The following is a 20,857-nucleotide window of genomic DNA, read 5'->3' as shown; positions in this document are numbered from 1 at the left end:
GGGCAGGAATTTATTAAAAACAGTACAATGTAATGCAAACAAACAATTAACAATACAATTAGCAACATTTACAAACAGTAAAGAACATATAAAACTTCAAATTCGACATGATATTTTCCATATTGGACAGTTGGTTCCATACAAAGGTTTAGATCACATGTTTGGTTTGGGCAGTTTTTCAGGGCTGTTTTAAATAACCAAGCCTTGTCCATTTGTTTGGGTCACCCTTAAGTGTGTTGCATGCTAACCTGCAGGCTAGATGGTACATGTCCTGAACCACAGGTACCATGTTGTTGCTTTGTGGCTCGTTGCCTTGTGTGTTTTCTGCATCCTAGAGTCCATTTCTCCAAAGATGGCCTACGATGTTCCCTTATCCCCATCCCCTGTGAGGGCTGGGAGTGAAAAGCCAATCGAACTAGAATGAACTAACTCTTGTTGATTGTTACCTTGAGTTCATGGGTGCCCTGTCCTATCTTTTGTACATGTTGCAAACTGATGAATATAAAGGACACGTTTAAACATGAATCGGCATCTCAAGATACCCAGTCATGTTTAAACGTTTATATCTACCTTCTGGGATGCGCTGAGCCCCAATTGTTCTATTACTACTATTATCTTTAATAAAATGAACATACGGCCCCAATTTGAATAATAAATTCTGCATATTTTCAACTTTTACTTGACCCTATAGTTTTCGCATTGTCACTTTAGCGCAACTTTAAACACAAAGGCAGAGGTCGGAAGCCCATAGAGCCAATGAATATATGAATATTTGAATGTGTACAGAGAATCAAGGCAATGAATATGTGAGCCAACCAATATTTGAGGAGTGACACGTTGCAGCCTGAGGAAGCTGTGATATCAGTTATCCCTGGGACGGCAATTCTTGCAACTGGCGGGATGGCATCATTCTTTAAAACACGCACACTCTATTGTTTCTATGATGAGTGCAGCGCCCCTGTTGCACCTGGTAAACCCGTCTTCAATAAAGCCGTTGAGCTTTGAGGACATGCAGAGCTCACTAACTTCACACAGGTCTTTTGTTTATCCAATGAGCTCTGTAACATGACGTCATTCTGCCCGATGATATACTGATAACGATGCTGATAGGAATTCTGATCCCGGTTTATTGCTCCCTGAGGAAATTGTTTTTCTTTTATGAGACAAAAGTGTCATAAAAGAGTTAGCTATGAGACAAAAGTCTCATAAAAGAAATATAACAAAAGAAAGAAAAACAGCAGCTGTATAGGCCATCAAAATAGTATAAAGTATAATAAAGTATGATAAGCAAACTGAAAAACGGTTCCATTTAGCCTTTGTTCTTGTACTGCAGTTATCAAATGGTTAGGGCTAAGCCACTGTCATTGTGGTATCATTATATCTCAGCGGTATGTGGGCATGAAGTGTTGAATCGATGGCTTTATTGTTTAATGAGCCACCATCATTGTATCAGCTATCAAAGGATTAGTTCACACTCACCCTCACAAGACCTGTAAAGTGTCAGGAGCACACTTGGATCATCTGTATTCATGAATCGGGTTCTGCAGGAGGGGTGTTACTGCTGTTATGTTGAGATGAGGACAGTTGGGGGAGTGATCTGGCGATGGGCGTGCATCTGTCAAACTGATTCAGATAATCTCAGGGCTGGACAAGAGTGTGAACTGAAACAGACCCCCCCTAAGCAGACACAGACACTCAATGATCTATAGCAGACCTTTTTTCCCCCCGCCTACAACCTCTGCTAGATAGGGACATGGAAGAAACGACATGGAAGGAATGACAGAAAGGGTGAAGACAGAGGACAGAGTCTGTGTGGAAGCCATTATTACCATGGTGAGCATCAAAGAATATAAGGTATGCTAAAGGTTTTTCATAAAAATAATTATTTGGATGGAACTCAAGCAGCTGTTGACTGCCAAGAAGTAGTTGACTATTCAAATAAAAAATATTGGATTTAGAACCCTGACGTAAAAAGAAGGTTATTGAAACCACATTTGAAACCCGGATCAACACACAGCTGCTTTTTTCTGCAGAATTGATTTATATTTGTTATATATTGTGTGTTGAAAGTCAGGATTTGCTGTTTACAGTGGATATCTGCAGGCCTCCTATTGACACAAACACATACCTTGTGTTTTGTTCGCATGGAGGAAGCTGACCAGACAATGTGTGCCAGTAGAAAAGCTCCTTTATACTGTATGGAGGGGACGGGTTCAGGCCAGACTGTCTGCCCAACATCTGGCAGAGCAGAGGGACTCAAGACAGAACTGCCCACCAAAACACTGCACTGTCTGATGTTGACCTACCATAGCCTTCTAGCTCCATGCTTTGGGGTGTCCACCCCCAATCAGATAAAATGTGGGTGGGTGGATTTTTCCACATTTACGCACCAATTTTCAATATCCAACTTCCACTGCGTGTCACTGTCATGGCAAAGCTAGAAGATTAAATTTAATGTTAATATCCTTATTTCCATGCACACAAAATAATAGTTATAGGGCTGGATATAGAGAGTGAGACTCATGCAGGAGTCCAACACTGACTTCCTAGACCTGTCATCTGTTATTAATCGGTGTTTTCCTGTGGGTATCTATGAGCTTTTATGGTGTAGGTGCTAACTCTATTACCCTTGCCGTGTTTTTGTGTGTATGTGTGTGTGCGTGTGTGAGTGCCCCTTGGGTGTATACATCTGAATGAGCAGAAGATCTGCATGCTGCCCTGAGTGCATTAGTGCAGACACTGTATATTTTTATCATTCTGTATTTGTCTCTCTCCCATTCAATGAAAGTTTTGGTTCCAGTGAGACTCGGTTGGACACTCTTGTTCTGCTCGACGTCATTCACAATGCCGCGTGGGACCCCTGGCCCCTGACACACAAACACAAACACAAACACACACATTACACGTCACATGGTAAGAGTCAGAGACACACATGTCACATTCAGACAGACAGACACACACATACGTGACAGGCAGACACACACACGTCACATGGTAAGAGTCAGAGACACACATGTCACATTCAGACAGACAGACAGACACACACACACGTGACAGGCAGACACACACACGTCACACGTCACATGGTAAGAGTCAGAGACACACATGTCACATTCAGACAGACAGACACACACCACAGTGACAGACAGAAACGCGTCACACAGATAGACACAAATACATACACACAAACGCTCACCCACCTTGCTTGCTCTTTGAGACCCAAATGCATATGCAACTCTGCAGAAACACAGCCTGACACACGTCACTCATACACACACACATACACACACGGTCAATCTCACACACTGAACAACTTGCATGCCCTGCGAGACCCAGCTGCATTTGCAGCTGTGCAGACACACACCCACACACACGCCACTAATACACAAACAGACACATACACACACACAATCGTCACAGACACACACACACATACAAACACGTCACAGACAGACACACACACACACACACACACACACACACACACACACTAAATACATAAATACTCTACTGCCTGTTTTTCTGTTTTATTCAGCTTTTTTCTACAATGGAAACACTCGAGGGTCTAAATATAGACTCACGTAAGCTAAGAATGGCAAGCGATGCCAGCCGACATCACTCACACCCGGCCAAGTTTAGCTTCCCTCATGTTTCATTTATGGTGGAAAAAATGATATTATGCGCATATGCGGGAATGTGCACTTTCCTTATATACCAGACAAAGCCCCCTGGGACGACCGAACCTCGCCGCGCATCACGTTCCCACTTAGGATGTTGTCCGCATTACTTCCTTCAGAGCGTGCACATCTAATCAACCCCTCAGCAGTGCACGCCCCCTGCCCTCCGCGAAACACCGCTCCGCAGCGGGGGCGCGCCGCCGCCCGATGGATGCCACTGCGGCATCTAAAGAGTGACTAACCTACAGGACACGACGGCCAGTTTCCCGCTCGTTTACAGCCGCGGTCGCAGGAGCGGCCTGGCGTCTAGTAGAGCAATAATAGACGGCCTGGAGGCCCGGCGCGTACGTAGCCTTTGATCCCGGCCGGTGACCCTTTATGTTGACTCCATCGCTGTGCGCGCCGCGCGCTGCTCTCCCCTGCACGCAACGATGAGCAGAGCGAGGAGGAGGGGGTGGAGGAGGAGGAGGAGGAGGAGGAGGAGGAGGAGGAGGGGAAAAGGAGGGATTGGAGGATGAGGGGAGAGGAGATGGAATAGGAGGTGGAGGCGAGGGGCAGGAGGCGGAGGGAGAGGAGGAGGGGGAGGAGGAGGAGGAGGAGGAGGAGGAGGAGGAGGAGTAGGAGGAGGAGGAGGAGAGGAAAAGGAGGGATTGGAGGATGAGGGGAGAGGAGATGGAATAGGAGGTGGAGGCGAGGGGCAGGAGGCGGAGGGAGAGGAGGAGGGGGAGGAGGAGGAGGGGAAGCAGAGGAAGAGGAGAGGGAGGAAGATGATGAGGAGGGGTTGGAGGAAGGGTGCAGCAGGATGGGGCGGAGGAGGAGGAAGGAGGGGAAGGAGGAGGAGGCCGGGGGGAGCGTAGTGTCACCCTTCCTCTTGAATGAGCGTCTGCCTTATTAGCGGCACTGAGCAGCGATGGCGCAGAGTGATTATAGGGGTAGAGTCAGTCATTCATGCTAACGCTCCGGCGGCGCGCAGCTAAGCTAAAGGTTGATTGGCTACCCTGGGCGGGGGGGGGGGGGTCGTCAACACCCATCTTCCTGTTCAGTAGCAGTGTGAAGAGCTCCTGACCTCAGTGCAGAGACAGGGAGGAAGAGGAGCGAAATGTGAGGAGAAATCTAGCGGTTAAAGGTTATACATAAATCATACTGCGAATGTCTTTGTTTTTTTTTAGTTTGCCAGTGACTTCATTTATTCATGCGTCCTTCGGTTCACCCTACGGATGATTTCATGAAGTTCAGCTGACAGATCCGTAATAGGATTACGAATGTGATGGCATTATTCTGTCAGACTGGGACTGGGCCTGTCAGACAAAAATGTGCGGAATCAGTGGGGGGGAGGGAGGGAGGGGGGGGGGAAGCCCCCTGATTCCACACATAAGGGACACACACATGAACTAGAAGTTTTTCCATAACATAAACCTACCTCTGTTTTGCAGGGGTGGGGGGATGGGGGGGCGTAGGTGATCTATAGGGGTCTCTATAGGTTCTACTGCTGCGGTGGTGGTTTATTTCTGGAGTGTGAAAGCGGTCCCGACGTCGGTGGGTGAACAGAGAGCGAGAGGGGGGTGAGAGATTCCCGGTGCAAGGTGTGATATGGAGGTGGAGCGTGGAGATTCTCGTGTCGTCTGTTCCTCAGTGCCCTGCGGCGCGGGGACGGCCCGCCGTGTCACCGTGGGACAGCTCGGAGCCGGAGGAGGCCTTAGTTTCGCTGTCCGTCAGCTGTTGGCGTCGTAACATTGTCTAAAATAATGAATTGAATAGATTATAGCGGTTGTTTCTACATAATTGTTGTCATTCATGAATTAAATAACGTCCCAATTGTTTTTTTGGGGTCAGGTAACTCGGTAGGTCCTACTACAAAATAAAAGCGTATCCCATCACACGCTTTCCAAAGATATCAAAGCATGAATTGTGTGCCATTTGAATATTGTGAGTGGGAACATCTAGGAATACAATACTTGTGAGATGAGATGGGAATTAATCCAAGGGATATAGCCGAGAAACCTGTTAAATGACCCTAGCACTACCTTATATTATTATTGTTTGTGTCTGTATTTGCAGAGAAATAGATCATAAAGTAAGTGACGACAGTGCCAGACCACGCAGCAAAGCGGCGGTTGTTACCACTCCAAATAAGACGTGAGCACAAGCGGCTTGTTTTGCTCTCGTTTTTAACTCATCACCTTTCGGAAGCACTTCCACTGCCAGTGATCTAAATCTGCTGCAATGTGTTTTACAAGGTTGGCTCCTTGGAGAAAATAAGTGGTAAAGTGCAAATGGAAATTCCATGGCTGGCTCGAATGGCTCCCTTTTTTCCTGTCTACACCCCTAGTCGTTTCCTGTTCGCCGCCTTACGTGTTAGGTGTGTTGACTCGGAGCGATCGGGGTATGTAACCCTACTATACCAGACTAAATACTGCTCCAACTGTGGGAAAGGAGTAGGGGCCTCCGCTTTGAAAGCCTTCCAGAAAAAAAAGACTGCCATTATTTCGCCGTTAACGCTCTCTCGCTCTATCTCGGGGGCCCAATCATTCCCCCCCCCCTTTTCTTTCTTTCAATCCCAGCTTCAGTCAGAGAAGAAAAAAAAAACAGTTGTTGGCGGATTCTGTGTGAACCGTGTCTCTAATGACAGACCACACACGGCCTCGCTCTCTGGTCTTCCTCCTCCATTACTACCGTAAAGTATATACCTATGGGCTTTGTGCGTTCACGTCCAACCTTCCATAGGCAGGTCCATTCGTCTGAGGTCCAAAGGCTTTTCTGTCAAATACACTCACGCACACCTTCCCCTCTCCCTCCCCTTTCTAAAGAACCTCTCTCACCAAGGTATTTTGGATTCCCTCACTTCCTGTGTTTCTCCCACTGCCCTCCACCTGCGTGACACGATGTCTGTGCCGTGTCAATGCATGTGCAGGCCTCGCTGGGCAGGGCGGGTTGAGAGGGTGGACGGTGGATTACTTTGCAAACTAAAACCCCTCTCCAAAGCTCGCTTGACTGCCTGTGCACAATATGGTGTATTCACCGGGCCGAACTCAAGACCGCTCCCTGGCGCTTGGATGAGAAGCCGTCCTTTGTCTGAGTATCCACAGGAGGAAGAAAGTGCACAGGGAGTCTATGGCAGACAGGGAATTGATAGATAGTGGGGCCACTGTTTTGAAAGAGTATATACATTACTGTCTACCTTTCAGCCCACCTGGTTCAAGAGCTTTGTGTAGTCGTGGTTACACTATGATGGTCTTTTCCGGGTCTCCGACCAGACAATTGGTTGCTAGTGACCAGTAATATCAAAGGACATTTTTGACGATGATCACTTTACTATCATCCGTATTTTTTAAGAATAAAATTAAACGTAGGTATATATCTTTAAATTGCACACATTCCATAGTCTACCTGTAGGTTTCATTGAGCAAGATGCCTCACCCCTACACCCGTTCAGGAATCACATGTCTCTTAAAAATATTCACTGCAAGTCACTTTGAATAAAATTATCTGCTAAATACTGGGTGAAATCGTTTCCTCTGGACAGAACATCAACTAAGCTATAACATGACGGCATTAGCATTGAATGAATGAATATATTTGTAGCCTAGGGCTACCCTTTGAGCCTATTTCAGAAATCCCCCGAATTGTCAAATGACTAAAAGTTTTCTAGTTTAAATGATTAATGTTTAAGTAAATTATTAGGCATATAGTTATGCAAAACATTTGCCATAGACACTTTCATGTGTCTATTGCATACATTCACACATGTTGGTTCAACACTTCCACCCTGGCTTAAACGCATTTAATATAATGCTAATGGTAAATGTAGCATTTTACGAAATGGCAAGGACAACACAAATTCTACTCTGTGACACAGCAGTGAATTGATTAAATAAGTTTATTTGACCATTTACATACACATGTACATTTCATATCCACCCCTGATGGAGCATCACAGTTAAGATCTAGGATAATAATATGCTTTGATTTCATCTTTTTCCCAATTTTTTCATAGTTTTTTTTTTCTTCAACTTGTGTATAACTTGTTCTAAAAATAAAAAATAACCTCTGTTTTCTGCTCAACATCAGAAATAGGTCTCTTTATACATGGTTCTTGTATGACAAGAAATCTTCTCAACACCATCGCTGGGTGGTGGTGTATCACACAACATATCCACTACAACCACACCGCTACGTGTTCCTACGGGAGATCAATTTGGCAAGGCGGAACTCAGCTTATGACAGGGCCAATCAGGGCCAAGCACTGCGTGTCTGCGCTCTATGGTGAGTGCGAAGTGTCCGACCCTCCTCTTCAGAGGCTCGTGAAGCGGGTCGCTATGTCTAATGGTTGAACGAAAAATATATCCCTGAATGATAAATGTGCAAAAGAAAACAAAAGCTTTTTTTGATCACTTGCTCCACACAACAGACGTCTGGTAACTGTTTTTGTATGTAAAATGTATAAATGTATGTTTGTGTGAATGTGTGCTTATTGCCACTTTGAGAGTAGTTCAATGTGCGTGTGTTTGTGTGTGTGTGTGTGTGTGTCTTTGTCTGTTTGTTCGCTTTCATGCATGCATGCATGCGTGTGTGTGTGTGTGTGTGTGTGTGCGCGCGTTCTGTATGTGCAAGAAGTCCAAATCACAATCACAGTAAACGCACTGTGAACTTGAGTAATGTAAAAAGGTATTGTGTTGTTTCCTTGTGTAATACGATGAACATACAGGCGTTTGTAAATCCAAGAAAAACTAACAACAAAGTGTGGCATACTTCAAACTTAAAAAATTCCCTTTACAGATTTCTCTTCATTAAGGTGACAAACAAAATAAATACGTTGCATCCAAGCCATCATTTACAATATATTAAAGTTGCTGCATTATATTTATATATTTATATATATACTTATACACCTCTATAGACTGTAGTCATTTAAAAAAAATTATAATAATTTGGTTAAAAGAATGAAAGAAACAGTGAGCTAATGGAAGATGTGAAGCTTAATGCATTAAGTTGATGTGTGTGCATCACATTCAGAGACATATGGACTCCACACACACACACACACACACACACACACACACACACACACACACACACACACACACACACACACACACACACAAAGAGTGAGTCACTCGGGCCGATGCTACGAGTGCACAGTCTCCCTGACTCCAGCTAAAGTTATCTTCTCTCATAGAGCTGCTCTTTGTTTCCCTTCATGAAGGTCCTCCTAATACGACACCTCATTGAGCTTTCTCCTCTTGATGTAAACACAAACCAGCCTCCTTCTCTGACACATACACAGCCACACACAAACGTGCGCAGTAGTTCTTGGCGGCAGACATCGATGCTTTTGCATAAACCATACATATCAAACGCGGGGAGTCCATGCATAGGGTGAAGAAATATACAAAATGGCGTATGCTCTTTGCGATTGTGCAGATAAATCAAAAAAAGCTGAATAAGTTTTTGATTCCTTAAAAATGCCAACACCAAAAGGTTTTTCTTTATAACATCAGACACTTTGAGCATTTGAGGGGACAGTCTGTCAAGCATTCTCCGCACACGCATGTTGTCATGGTGATCATGTTTCACGCAGACCTTTATCGGTTAAAAACGTCTATTCTAACCCCCAGCCAACGAATCTCCAGATTTAGATCTTCTGGACTAATTAAACTGATGACTGCTAGCCTCCTTTTAGGGGACTTCCTTTCAATCTTGCAATGAGATATCTGCAGTGCAGGGGCGGGGGGCGGGGGGGGGGGGGGGTGAATGTCTGTGTTCACAATGACTGTTATTGTAACCACCCTTGACTGGAATCCATCATTCATAGTTGCAGGATTGTTCTTTCTCTCTATGTGGCCGCGGTGTCCGGACATTTAAGCCCGGCTCCCAGGGAGAGCTGTCCTGTTCAGAGGAAAACGTCCAGCCAGCTCGCTTGGTTTCCTCTACAATAACAAAAGTCTCGCGTTCCCTTTTTGAATGGCACAACGCCACGTGAAAATGACTTATCGTAAGACAACACAACGCTAAACGCCTGTGAGAGGAGCGTGTTCCCAGAGTGGTAGGAGGGCGAGCAGGGACAAATAGAATACACATAGTGTTATTAAAGTCATCATGAGAAAAACATCCAGTGTCCGCTTTCAATTTATCCCGATTGCTTCATGCTCCTGAAACAATCAAAGGCAACGCAGCCTTCAGTTTCAAAGTAAACATCACCAACAATATAAAATATCAGAGAAACAAAAAAAACGGTACAGCCTGTAAAAAATCATTTGCAGAGATCGCACTCCCATCATATCTTCCGACACTGTCTACAGTGATATAAGTGCTAAATACGAGATAGAAGGAGAGAAAGAAAATGTATGTATGGAAATGGCTCGCTTTGCACTGATGATGTGGAGGCTCGCAGAGTGTTCGGTGGCGCTGACACTAAACACTTTCTCAAGCCTTTTTTTCACGCTGGCAATGTTGACATGCACGGCGACGCGTTGATCTTGATTGGATTAGGACAACGCTGTGGTGAAGACACTCCGCAAAACCCTTTATTCTAATCACGGCGCTCCCAATGTCACTTTGGATCCCTCCTCCCGCTGCGGCCCCAGCAGAGACACGGAGGAGCTCAAGCTGTTACCCTCATCGCTCAGATGTTCCTGTTGCACATCGTAACCCTTCAGGGGTTTTGCCGTCTTGTGTTGTGGGCAAATCCAACTGAAAAAGCGCCACACACACTTCCTCACACACATATAGCAAGTGCGACGGCTGAATACAAGCAAACGACGAGGAAGGGAATATTATACCACGTGGTCTCTAGGAGTGACCAAGTATCCAGTCACAACGGGAGCGACGGGCCGAGGCCACAGTGAGCGTGCGGGGCGGTCGCCTTGCATCAGGGCGTGCTGCCTGTAAGACACGGACAGCGATGCAATGGGTCGAGGTCTCCGGATGGTCAGTGCAAAGTCTGAAGGAATGTAATGATCTCATGGCACTTGGTGCAGATCGAACAGGCGGACGGACACACACACACACACACACACACACACACACACACACACACACACACACACACACACACACACACACACAGACGGATGGACGGATGGACACACGCAGGTAGTCAGACAAACAGAGTTGTGAGCAGGCAGACAGGCAGACAGACAGACAGACAGACAGACAGGGCAGGTCGGCGTTCAGTAGTATTGGCACGGGTCGGCGTGGCGGAGGGTCTCCTCCCAACAACGAGCCCCCCCTCGGGAGGAAGGGGGGGTCAGAGAGACAGTCGGGGGGGGCGGGGGAGAGGTCTCTGCGGCGGACCGATAGGTGGAGCAAAACGCTCCCTCCTGTCCACTCCACTCACACAAACAAAACAAAGAGAAGCCTTCCTTTCCTTCCAGTCCACACCAGAGAGGGAGACAGCGTTAAGGAGAGGGAGAGGAGGACAACGGTGAAGAAGATGAACATGTCCGGCTTGGCTCTTGGCAGGGGGGCTTGGCTCTTGGCGGGGGGTTTGGGGGGAGGGGGGGTTCCTTCATTTTCCGTTCATAGCTGGTTGTTTGTCTCCTGCCCCCCATGAGCTGGTTCACCCCACTGGAAGGTCGTCTCCGTCGACACCTGAGAGAGAGAGAGAGAGAGAGAGAGAGACAGAGAGAGAGAGAGAGAGAGAGAGAGACAGAGAGAGAGAGAGAGAGACAGAGAGACAGAGAGAGAGAGAGAGAGACAGAGAGACAGAGAGAGAGAGAGAGAGAGAGAGAGAGAGAGAGAGAGAGAGAGACAGAGAGACAGAGAGAGAGAGAGAGAGAGACAGAGAGAGAGAGAGAGAGATAGAGGTTAGCGTGTCTCTACTTTGTTTTGGTGTAATTAATGTCGGGCTGTGAGGCTTCCCCTGGCCATCTGTTTAGTTGTTAGTACCTTTTTGCCCAACACTCGACAGACACCTCACGTGTAATCCTCTGTGGGAAGCCAAAGGGGCAAAACTAACGAGAACACCAGCAGGACATTCCAAGTTTACTGATTGGCTTACTGGGGCACGGCGTCCTATGCTACAAAATAGCCACTATACGAACAGACCTACAGATCCCCCCCCCCCCCCCCCCGATAAGATGTCCTCTGATGCAGTGACGAGCACTATTAGCCTCAGAACATCTTAGAGAACAATGTTGCTCGGGTTTCGTTTCTCCAAGAGTTGAAATGCGCTCAGTGGCTCGACATTTTCTCTCCGCTCTCCCCCAGACCGCAGGCCCCAGTTCATTGTTGGAGGGCTAAACATGATATTCATTTCAAACGACCACACCACTATAATTAGGCTTTCTGAATATGCGGACCATTCCAGGTCTCGACTCTGCCTTAAGCTGTGGTGATTCTTTTTCCTGGTCGTTTTTCACGGTCTCGCAGTGGAAGGGATCGGTCTAAATGAGCGGGCCCGCTGACGCACTCTAATCAAACTGACTTGCGGTGGAGTTATGGTGGATGTGGTATGCATATCACAACAAGGGAAGGGGAGTCAGCTTGTCCCGTACTGACGTCTGGAGACGACGGAGGACACGGGATTTATTTAATGGTCTGGATAAACAGGCCGCCGGCACTGAACGACCGCTTCCTGTTCACCTATTCATGCACCTATAATGGAGGAGCATTTTGAAAGCAGAAAGGGCCTCTTGTACTGAAACAGGTCACATTCATACAGATATGTACAGTGCCAATGTGCATGCATGTGCGAGAGCGTGTGCTTGGCAGTGCATATATGTATGTTTATGTGTGTTTGTGTGTGCACGTGCATGTGCGAGTGTGAAAGTGTGTGTGTGGGTGCAATCATGCATGTGTTTGTGTGTGTGTGTGTGTGGGAGAGACTCTCCATGTGTGTATGTTTCTGTATGTGTGTGTGTGTGTGTGTGTGTGTGTGTGTTTGTGTTTGTGTGTGTGTGTGTGTGTGTGTGTGACAGTGCATAAGCATGTGTGTGTGTGTGTGTGTGTGTGTGTGTGACAGTGCATAAGCATGTGTGTGTGTGTGTGTTGGCTACCGGCCCCTGAACTACCCCTGCTCTGTGGATGGAGGCGTGTTGTGTTTGACGATAGGAACTTGAGGAGGGGAGCTGTGTACCTGCTGCAGCTGTGCAAACAGCTGCAGCAGGTTTCGAGTGCGGGCCGCCGTGATTGGACGAACGGCACACCTCAGGCCTGCATTCTCTTTCATTCAGCACATAATCAGCTTTTGAGTGGCTGATAAAGAGTTTCGCTGCCTTCCGTCAGATCTCTTCCAGCCCTCGCTTGGCTACACTAGGGATCGGGGTAAGGCTACCACGCTCTGCAGAGCGCTATAGTTCTACTTAGTATTCACCCCCAATTCCTCCCCAAACCCGCCCCCCACCCCACACTCCATCTTGCAGTAGTCGATCAGACGTAGGCCTCTCTGATCTCTGTCTGGAAGGGTGTCAGTAGAGATTAATATCTTCCAATGTATTCCATCCCCTGGCAGATTAAAGCCCCCCCCCCCCCGCCCTCCTTTTGGGCTGCCTCCTGCTCTGCCCCCCCGCGGTGAATCCTTCATCTTCATCTTCACCCCCGTTCCCCCCACCCACATCATCCTCTTGTGCTGTTGTGTCTCATCTGCGGACTGGGTCAGGGTTAAATAAAGATACTGCAGGAGCGCAGACCTCCCCCCCCCCCCCCCCTGCTGAGTCGTGTTGTGAAGCGGTTGATATGAAGCTAGGAGCTGTTCAGCCACTGCTGTGCCGGCTGAATAAGGGCCTCTCATTCCTGCGTTGGGCGGGTGCGGTGGGGACTGTTATTGGTCTGTTTGGGCCATCGCGGATCAAGCCGTCATTGATCCGTTTGGGCCGAGAGAGGGAACAGAGTCTGCGTCTCATCGGCTGGCTGAGCTCAAAACCAACAAATGATTTCTTTCAATTCATAAAAAAACATCTGATAGAACAGAGAGGGTCTTCATGGTTTCACTTCAGTGTGTGTGCGTGTGTGTGTGTGTGTGTGTGTGTGTGTACGGGTGTGTGCGTCTTTGCAACAGAACACAGAGGACCCACCCTGAGCCCAAGTCTCGGTGACCGTGGCTCACTAATAAGCGAGTCAAACAACGACGACAGGACCTCACCAGGGGTAGTGAGCAATACCCCAGGACCTAGAACCAGGACCTGAACCCCCCCCGAGTCTCGCCTTGTTTGCGTCAGACGTCGGCGTATTGGAGTATTAACCTGTCGCAAGGATCAGATCATGGTGTTTTTTCTGAAGGAATTTTGGGAGCTCAAGGGAAACATTTGATTATAATATCATAGTTCTAATAAGTGGTTCTAAACCAAAAACTGTTGCGTTAGTTCCTACACAAAAAGATCACCAGATTATCTCTTTGTAACATGTTTCATACAGTTCTTGAAAGGTTGAGTTTCTTAATGTCTTCGCCGCTTCTTTTATGATTTGTTACGGAAATAGCGTAGCGAGTAAATAAATTAGATTGCATACCATGCTATGCAAATTGCATTTAAATAACAATTAAAGTCATGCACTCTGTGACATTGCATGAACATCACATTAACATACACAATATGGATTTATTTAATATGGTAAGTGGATTTTAAAATGCAATGCTTGATTAAATATTTCTTTAGGTCTCGAACAAAGGAATTAATAAAACTGTGCCCCCTTGGCAAAACACGATTACCTTTCACACAGCCGCAGACACAACCAAGTCCTGAGCCTTGTAATCAGCGCTTTAATCCTGTTATTGTAAAGGTTCCACCAGGGCAGAACACTGATTTGCCCATCCAACCATTTAACCAACAATATGTTTTGGTTAATTATTAGTCTGCATTATACATGCGTCTGTGTTGTGTGTGTATGGTTGTGTATATTTGTGCGTGTGATAAAGGCAGGAAGGGAACCCAGGTCTCGATAAGGTGTCGGATATATGGAGCAGCAAAGCCTACTCAGCCTCGATATAAATACGGAAGAATCAGAAAACGGATCAGAGACGACCCCTCGAACACTTCCTGATAACGGCCTTATGGTTCTCTATCGGATTGAATCTCTCCTCCTCCTCTCCCTCCCCTTCTTCCTCCTCCTCTAATTTAAGGATGGCTGAGTCATCATAGCTTTGGGGCCAGTTTGCATTTTTAAGGTTAATGCTCTTAGCATAAGAAGGTTCTGCTCTTAGCCCGCTCTGTAACGCTACAATGCTCGCTAAACTGCTGATTAGAAGGCTCTGGAGTGGCTGCTGATGCCGAGGGCTGAAAGGGTTTTAGAGCGGAGAACACGGTGATGGGGGGGGGGGGGGGTTAGTAGAAGGGGAGAATAAATTACCTGGTCATACCGTGACGGTGGAGGGAGGCCGAGTCATCAGGCTCAACCTGGAGGACGCAGAGAAGAAGAAGAACAAGAACGCCGTTAGCAAGGGGCTAGTGAGCTATCCCCTTCTCCAGGAGGCTGTCACACAAAGCCACGCACGTCCCAAGGCACTGTCTGGGTGCCGTTTCACCATTATAAAAACAGAATAGTAACAGCTGCTCGCTTGGTTATGCTAGAATGTTTTGGTGAAGAAGAGGCGAGATGCTTGGCTTTCTCATGAATGAAACCCTCCCTTTGCCTTCCCTCTCCCTCTGGAGGAGCTATCCAAACATATAGTGATGATAGTCTATCTTTCCCCCGGGCCTGTTATTGTGTTATACACACTCGGTGGACCACAATCTGCTGTTCTTCTGTGCTCCCGGCCCCGTCTGCCCCTGTGCGCATACACTACCAGACGTGTGTGTCACTCTGTCACAGTGCAGGGGCCCCGGGCCCCTGTGCCAAGCCATGCCAGGGTATACATTTACTGGATCAGACAGATGAGTGTGTGTCTTTCTGTGTGTGTGTGTGTGATTGTTAGTCTTTGTGTGAGTGTGGTTGTTAGTCTTTGTGTGAGTGTGGTTGTTAGTCTGTGTGTGTGTGTGTGTGTGTGTGATTGTTAGTCTTTGTGTGTGTGTGATTGTTAGTCTTTGTGTGAGTGTGGTTGTTAGTCTTTGTGTGAGTGTGTTTGTTAGTCTGTGTGTGTGTGTGTGTGTGTGTGTGTGTTTGACTTTGTGTGTTTGACTGTGTGTGTCCGAGCAAAACATGTGTCAAATGCGCACGCATACATTGGGTTACATTTTCCCCGAACCACTCACCCAAGCCACTTTTCCCTCCCCCCAGCCCTCCACCCCCTCCAACCCCCTGCCCTCCACCCCCCCCTCCCCCCCCCCCCCCCCCCTCAAAATAAAGAAGGACCGCTCAAACAGAACACGCAGCGTCGGGCGCCGGCGGCGGGGTGAGGAGCGCGCTCCAGTGAGTAACCCATTCCACTCTGCTCCCCGTGCACAAATAGAGTCAAACCGCTCAAGACTGCCTCTGTATTCGTCAAGTCAGAGGAAATTGTATAAATCGGGAGGCATTGGAGTGTGAAGGGGATGCTATAAATATCCCATCCGCGGAAGAACCCCGGCGCGTTCGTGCCCGCCGCGTTCGTGTTTGCTGTTGTCATCTCTCGCGGTCGCTGAGGCACGGCCGTTTGAAGCCGGCTCCACGCACAAGCTCCGCTACTGTTAGGATCTCTCGCTCCTTTTAGGATGCGGCTTCAAAGTGGTACGCTTGCCTCCTAAATCAGAGTGTTTCGTGGTACAACGTAGCATGTGATGAATTAATAATGGAAGACTCTGAGAAGTGTGCGTGTGATTCAACAGTTGGCAGATTTTTAGGAAACATGCCCTGCGTAAACAAATCATCAATCTTTTTTTGGAATTGTACTTAATTATGCATCATTAAACGGTAAATGTTTGAGGGAAAGTTCTTTTATTAATAGATCCTTTACATAATAAAATATAAAACTGTAGAAGCAGTTTGTCCCAAACAAACTTGTATCATAATTGTAAAGCGGGCGGAGAGAGGCATTTCCATTCTCCCGTAAAACCAATACTCCAAGTTCGACTCAAAACCGCCAAAACCGGGACAACGTGATCACTTTCACTCACGCTTTGATGCACGACTTCTGCTCCTAATCTAAAAAATGAGCCCTGCGCTTTCTGTATCCCTTCCCCTTCACTAAATCTGCTGGTATGTGAGCATTCCACTGTGTAGGATGTGAGTTAAGATGGCGGTCAGATATAGAATGTACACTGGGGCCAATAATGTGGTGGGCTAATTCATACCACATACCATAACCACAGCGCACTATCTTCCACTGGCACGCAGGCAGCCCTCCAAACTGTTTCTCTTTTCTTCTCATTGTTCTGCTTTTCTTTTCCTATTTTCTTGGCTCGATACCAACAACCGGTGGGAACAGGATGGCTTCCCCAATGACCACTCCTAGGTTCTGTGTTTTATCCTCCGTATTACAGCCCTGTTTTGAGATACCTGATTGGAGGGCGGTAGTCGCCAACCAGAATAGTACACAGTATGTAGGGGAGTTGATTTTCATAGAACCCCTTCATTTTGGGATTTGAACAACCGTATGGAGTTCATATGTTTTTGACACAACCCTCACCACTAAAAAGACGTGTAAGCACACTGGAATGCTCGGGTTCTGCTTAAGACTTCTGTGGCATGGACTGTGGTTCCATCACATGGGGAAAAACTAGACTGATAAACGCATCTCCCAACAAACCACCACCCTGCCTAAAAATGTCCCCCCTTTCAAAATGACTTCCTTTTCAACAGGAAGGAAGTCATTTCCCAAAGACCCCACAAGTCAGTCAACATGATAAAAATGAAAAAAAAAACAGCCACCATGTTCCAGAGAGGATGAGTGGTGTTTGTCTTAACCTTTTAAGGTCCTTGTTAGCCTCTTGCGCTCGATAGGTCTGTGTTCAGGCAGGGGACATGAACGCAGGGATATGGAGAGGGAAGGATATGCCGTCACACGCTCGTCCTCTAATACATCGATGTGGGATGGTGCCGGAAGAGCTGGAGACAGCTGGTGCCCGAGCACAAGAATGCTGACTCTGGACTTTATTTCAGCTTCAGGGGTCTTCCTCGGTCTGGCCAGGGCGGGCGTCAGGGGAGCCTTGAGTGCTACTGAGTCTTATGCCATATGCAGTGACTCTGAGATTCAATGACGAGAGGAGCCGCAGGGCTTGTTGCTCTTGAGACCCGGTACCCCAGCATCTTGCCTCTCAGTGATGCCCAGAACATTAATGATGTTGCAACTGTGAAATATAATTAGTTTGGTATCATAATTTACATTCAATTTATTTGACATATTTTTATTTTATTGTTGGTATTTCCCTGCTGTGTAATCATTAAATTCCTAATTCGGCTTATTGAATAATACCTACTCTAAATACATTTTCTACTGTACATCGTTATCCATACTGTGGGGTTTTTCTGTGCCATATTGTCTCATGTATTCATTAAAAGACTGTCCTTGAACTCAGTTGAGCTTCTCTGGCTAAATCAAAGGTTGATCATACATTATTATCTACACAAAATAAATGGGATACTTCAGGCTGATAAGATAGCAAAAGAGGAAGGGAAGTGGCGGTTTGAGTATAGAGAGGAGTTGGTAGTCATGGCGTAATGAAAAATAGTTAGCATCTTAGCATCTTATTCTAGCTATCTTTGTTATATAAGGGTAATGGGTTGACCTAGCAATTGTTAGTGCTTGGCACTTGGTTCTATGAACATCCTTACTGTTCCCACAGCCATATATTGTTTCTCCTTCTTCTGACATATGTACTCATTGTAAGTCGCTTGGATAAAAGCGTCTGCTAAATGCCCTCAATGTAAATGTAATGACCATGAATAGGGGGAAGGAATACATCACAACGACGGCGTGTGTGTACGTCACTCACTGTTTCTCAGCCTTCTCCCGGTCGTCCAGGAAGAAGAGGGCGGTGGCCAGGAAGAACATCCCCCCCAGCACGATGACGAAGGGGCACAGCATCAGGGCATAACCCAGGCTGAGGAACTGCCACAGCACCGAGGTGGCGTAGCTCTGCTGGAGGGCGTCGGAAATCTGCACACCCACACACACACGCGCGGACACACACACACACACACACACACACACACACACACACACACACACACAGACACACACAACCACACACATACACATAGAAGGAGATAAAAAGACAAAATCATTACCTTCTGTCTCATCTTTAAAAATAGAGTGATGAACATAGCATTTGGCTTTGAAGGAATTTTTGTGGATCAGTATCACCAACAAAATGTGCTTTGCATACAAGGCCACCATATGTGGATGGTTGAGAGGGTGGGGGATTGGATGGGTGGGTGGGAGGGTGGTTAGATAGATTGAAGGAGGGATGGAGGGTAAGGCGGATGAATGCATTCAACGTTTGCACAAATTCCTATCTTCAGCCATGGCACTGAAGCAGCAGCAGAAGGCCGGTAGGAGTGCAGTGAGGACTATGGCGCTCTCTCTCTATACGCCACTGACTTTCTCCATACATGTATATATCACTGTCTTTAAACATCGATAAATCACTCCCTCTCTACACACCGGTGGAGCACTGTTTCTGTTCATCAGTGTATACCCCCTCACTAGAGAGAGCTGATCATTGCATCATGAGGAGAGAGGTCGTTGTGGTTGTGTTCAGTAGGCATGAAGAGGCTTTCCTCTGCGTGTGTGTGCGTGTGGGTGTGTGGGATTGTGCTCACGCAAGCTCAAGGATTGATTGACTGATGAAACATCAGCAGAATGAGTCTCTCCACGGACAGCAAGTACTTCAGAAATGCTGACAGGACACAGTGAGGATGTGTGTGTCTTTCTATCTGTGTGTGTGTGTGTATGTTTGTGCGTGCGTGTGTGGGTGAGTGAGTGTGTGAAAGAGGGGGAGAGAGGGGGAGAGAGAGAGAGAGAGCAAGGGATAAATAAAGGGTGAGAAAACGCAGGACAGAATGACAATGTGTTTGAGAGAAACAGAAAGAGAGAGAGATATTAGAGAGAGATAGGGAAAGAGAGAGAAAGAGAGAGAAGAGTGGAATTAAAGTAGAAGGTCACTTGCTATATTTGTGCGTGTGTATATGTGTGTGTGTGTGTGTGTGTGTGTGTGTGTGTGTGTGTGTGTGTGTGTGTCAGAGAGAGTTTGTTTGTATGAGTGTGTGTGTGTGTGTCCATGTTTGTATACAAGTGTAAGTGTGTCATTGCGTGTGTGGGCTAAGCCTGCTTGGCCCTGCTCTCTTGGTCAGGTGTATGTGTGTGTCACAGGGCACCCGCTGCGGTTTAAACCGAGCTTCAGATTGTGCTGAGCGAGCATGCTAGCTAAACTTACCCTGTGCTTCTGCATGTCTGATCGCTACGCTGGCAGACTACGCTAGCAGGCTACGCTAGCAGGCTTTTAATGGGAGATTGCATGGCAGATTGTTACCGGCAATCCGCGGCCACCCACTCAGCCTCAGGCCATCCACACACACACACACACACACACACACACACACACACACACACACACACAAACACACACGCAGTCATGCATGCACACACATACACACACACACACACATAAAAACATACACACACAGGCATGCATGCACAAACACGCACACACATACACACACACACAGAGACACACACACACACTGAAGGAAGACTGAAGGCTGAGATTGCTGACCAGAATTGATATGCTTGTGATCCTTGGTTTTCCTTATTTTATCCTCAGTGTCTTAAATACTATACTTAGTGTCTCGCATAATGGTCACTTGGGGGCATCTCTTGTGTATGCGGTCGTGTGAAAATGGCTCAAAGCCTTCTCCGGTCGCATCTTCTCCTTCTAAGAAACACTCCTTTGGCTCAGTGGGTTTGTTTTCCTAGCGCGGGCCGTGTGCGTCAAGGCGAGCAGCGTCGCACCGCCCCGCTAAACCGCATCAGGGGGAGCTGCGGTTCAGAGGAGGACGCTGAAAAATGCTGCATTCTGGGCTCTTGGGCATCTGGGGCCTGTGAACCAAAAGCAAGCACATTCCTCCAATGTGTCACTCAGACCTCGCCGAGACCAGAGGCACCGGTAAGAGACCAGACAGAGACCGGGAGGGGACGGGTACATCCTGCCTTCGAGGGTGCATGCCATGTGCGTAATTCTGACACGGTCGCGGACAGGCGGGCGCTTTACACAAATCGTTTGGAGGAATAGTGGGAGGAAATGCATATCCTCTTTACTGTTCACTGTTCTGATCACCGGGAAGTAACAATGGTGGTGGTTTATTCAATGCCGCACACCTCTTTCTGGCTT

The 20,857-nt window shown here is 47.1% G+C and overlaps 1 protein-coding gene across 3 annotated transcripts in view; it reads right to left on the bottom strand.

The window, feature by feature from the left end:
- Positions 1–8,674: 8,674 nt before the first annotated feature.
- spns2 (SPNS lysolipid transporter 2, sphingosine-1-phosphate) overlaps positions 8,675–20,857 on the bottom strand; it is a 69,837-nt gene continuing 57,654 nt past the window's right edge. For 2 of the 3 annotated variants that reach the window (XM_079737901.1, XM_079737902.1), the window contains exons 11-13: positions 18,461–18,624; positions 14,971–15,007; positions 8,675–11,267 (exon numbers count right to left, since the gene is read on the bottom strand). In XM_079737901.1, the coding sequence (XP_079594027.1) occupies positions 11,196–11,267; positions 14,971–15,007; positions 18,461–18,624 (273 nt within the window). In that variant the 3' untranslated portion in view covers positions 8,675–11,195. Of the gene's footprint in view, positions 11,268–14,960; positions 15,008–18,460; positions 18,625–20,857 lie in introns of all 3 variants that reach the window. The other variant, XM_079737903.1, reaches the window with a different exon arrangement.

This window comes from Pollachius pollachius (genome assembly GCF_949987615.1).
Source record: "Pollachius pollachius genome assembly, chromosome: 6".
NCBI classification, from domain to species: Eukaryota; Metazoa; Chordata; class Actinopteri; order Gadiformes; family Gadidae; genus Pollachius; species Pollachius pollachius.
This window is presented reverse-complemented; position numbering and strand designations above follow the sequence as displayed.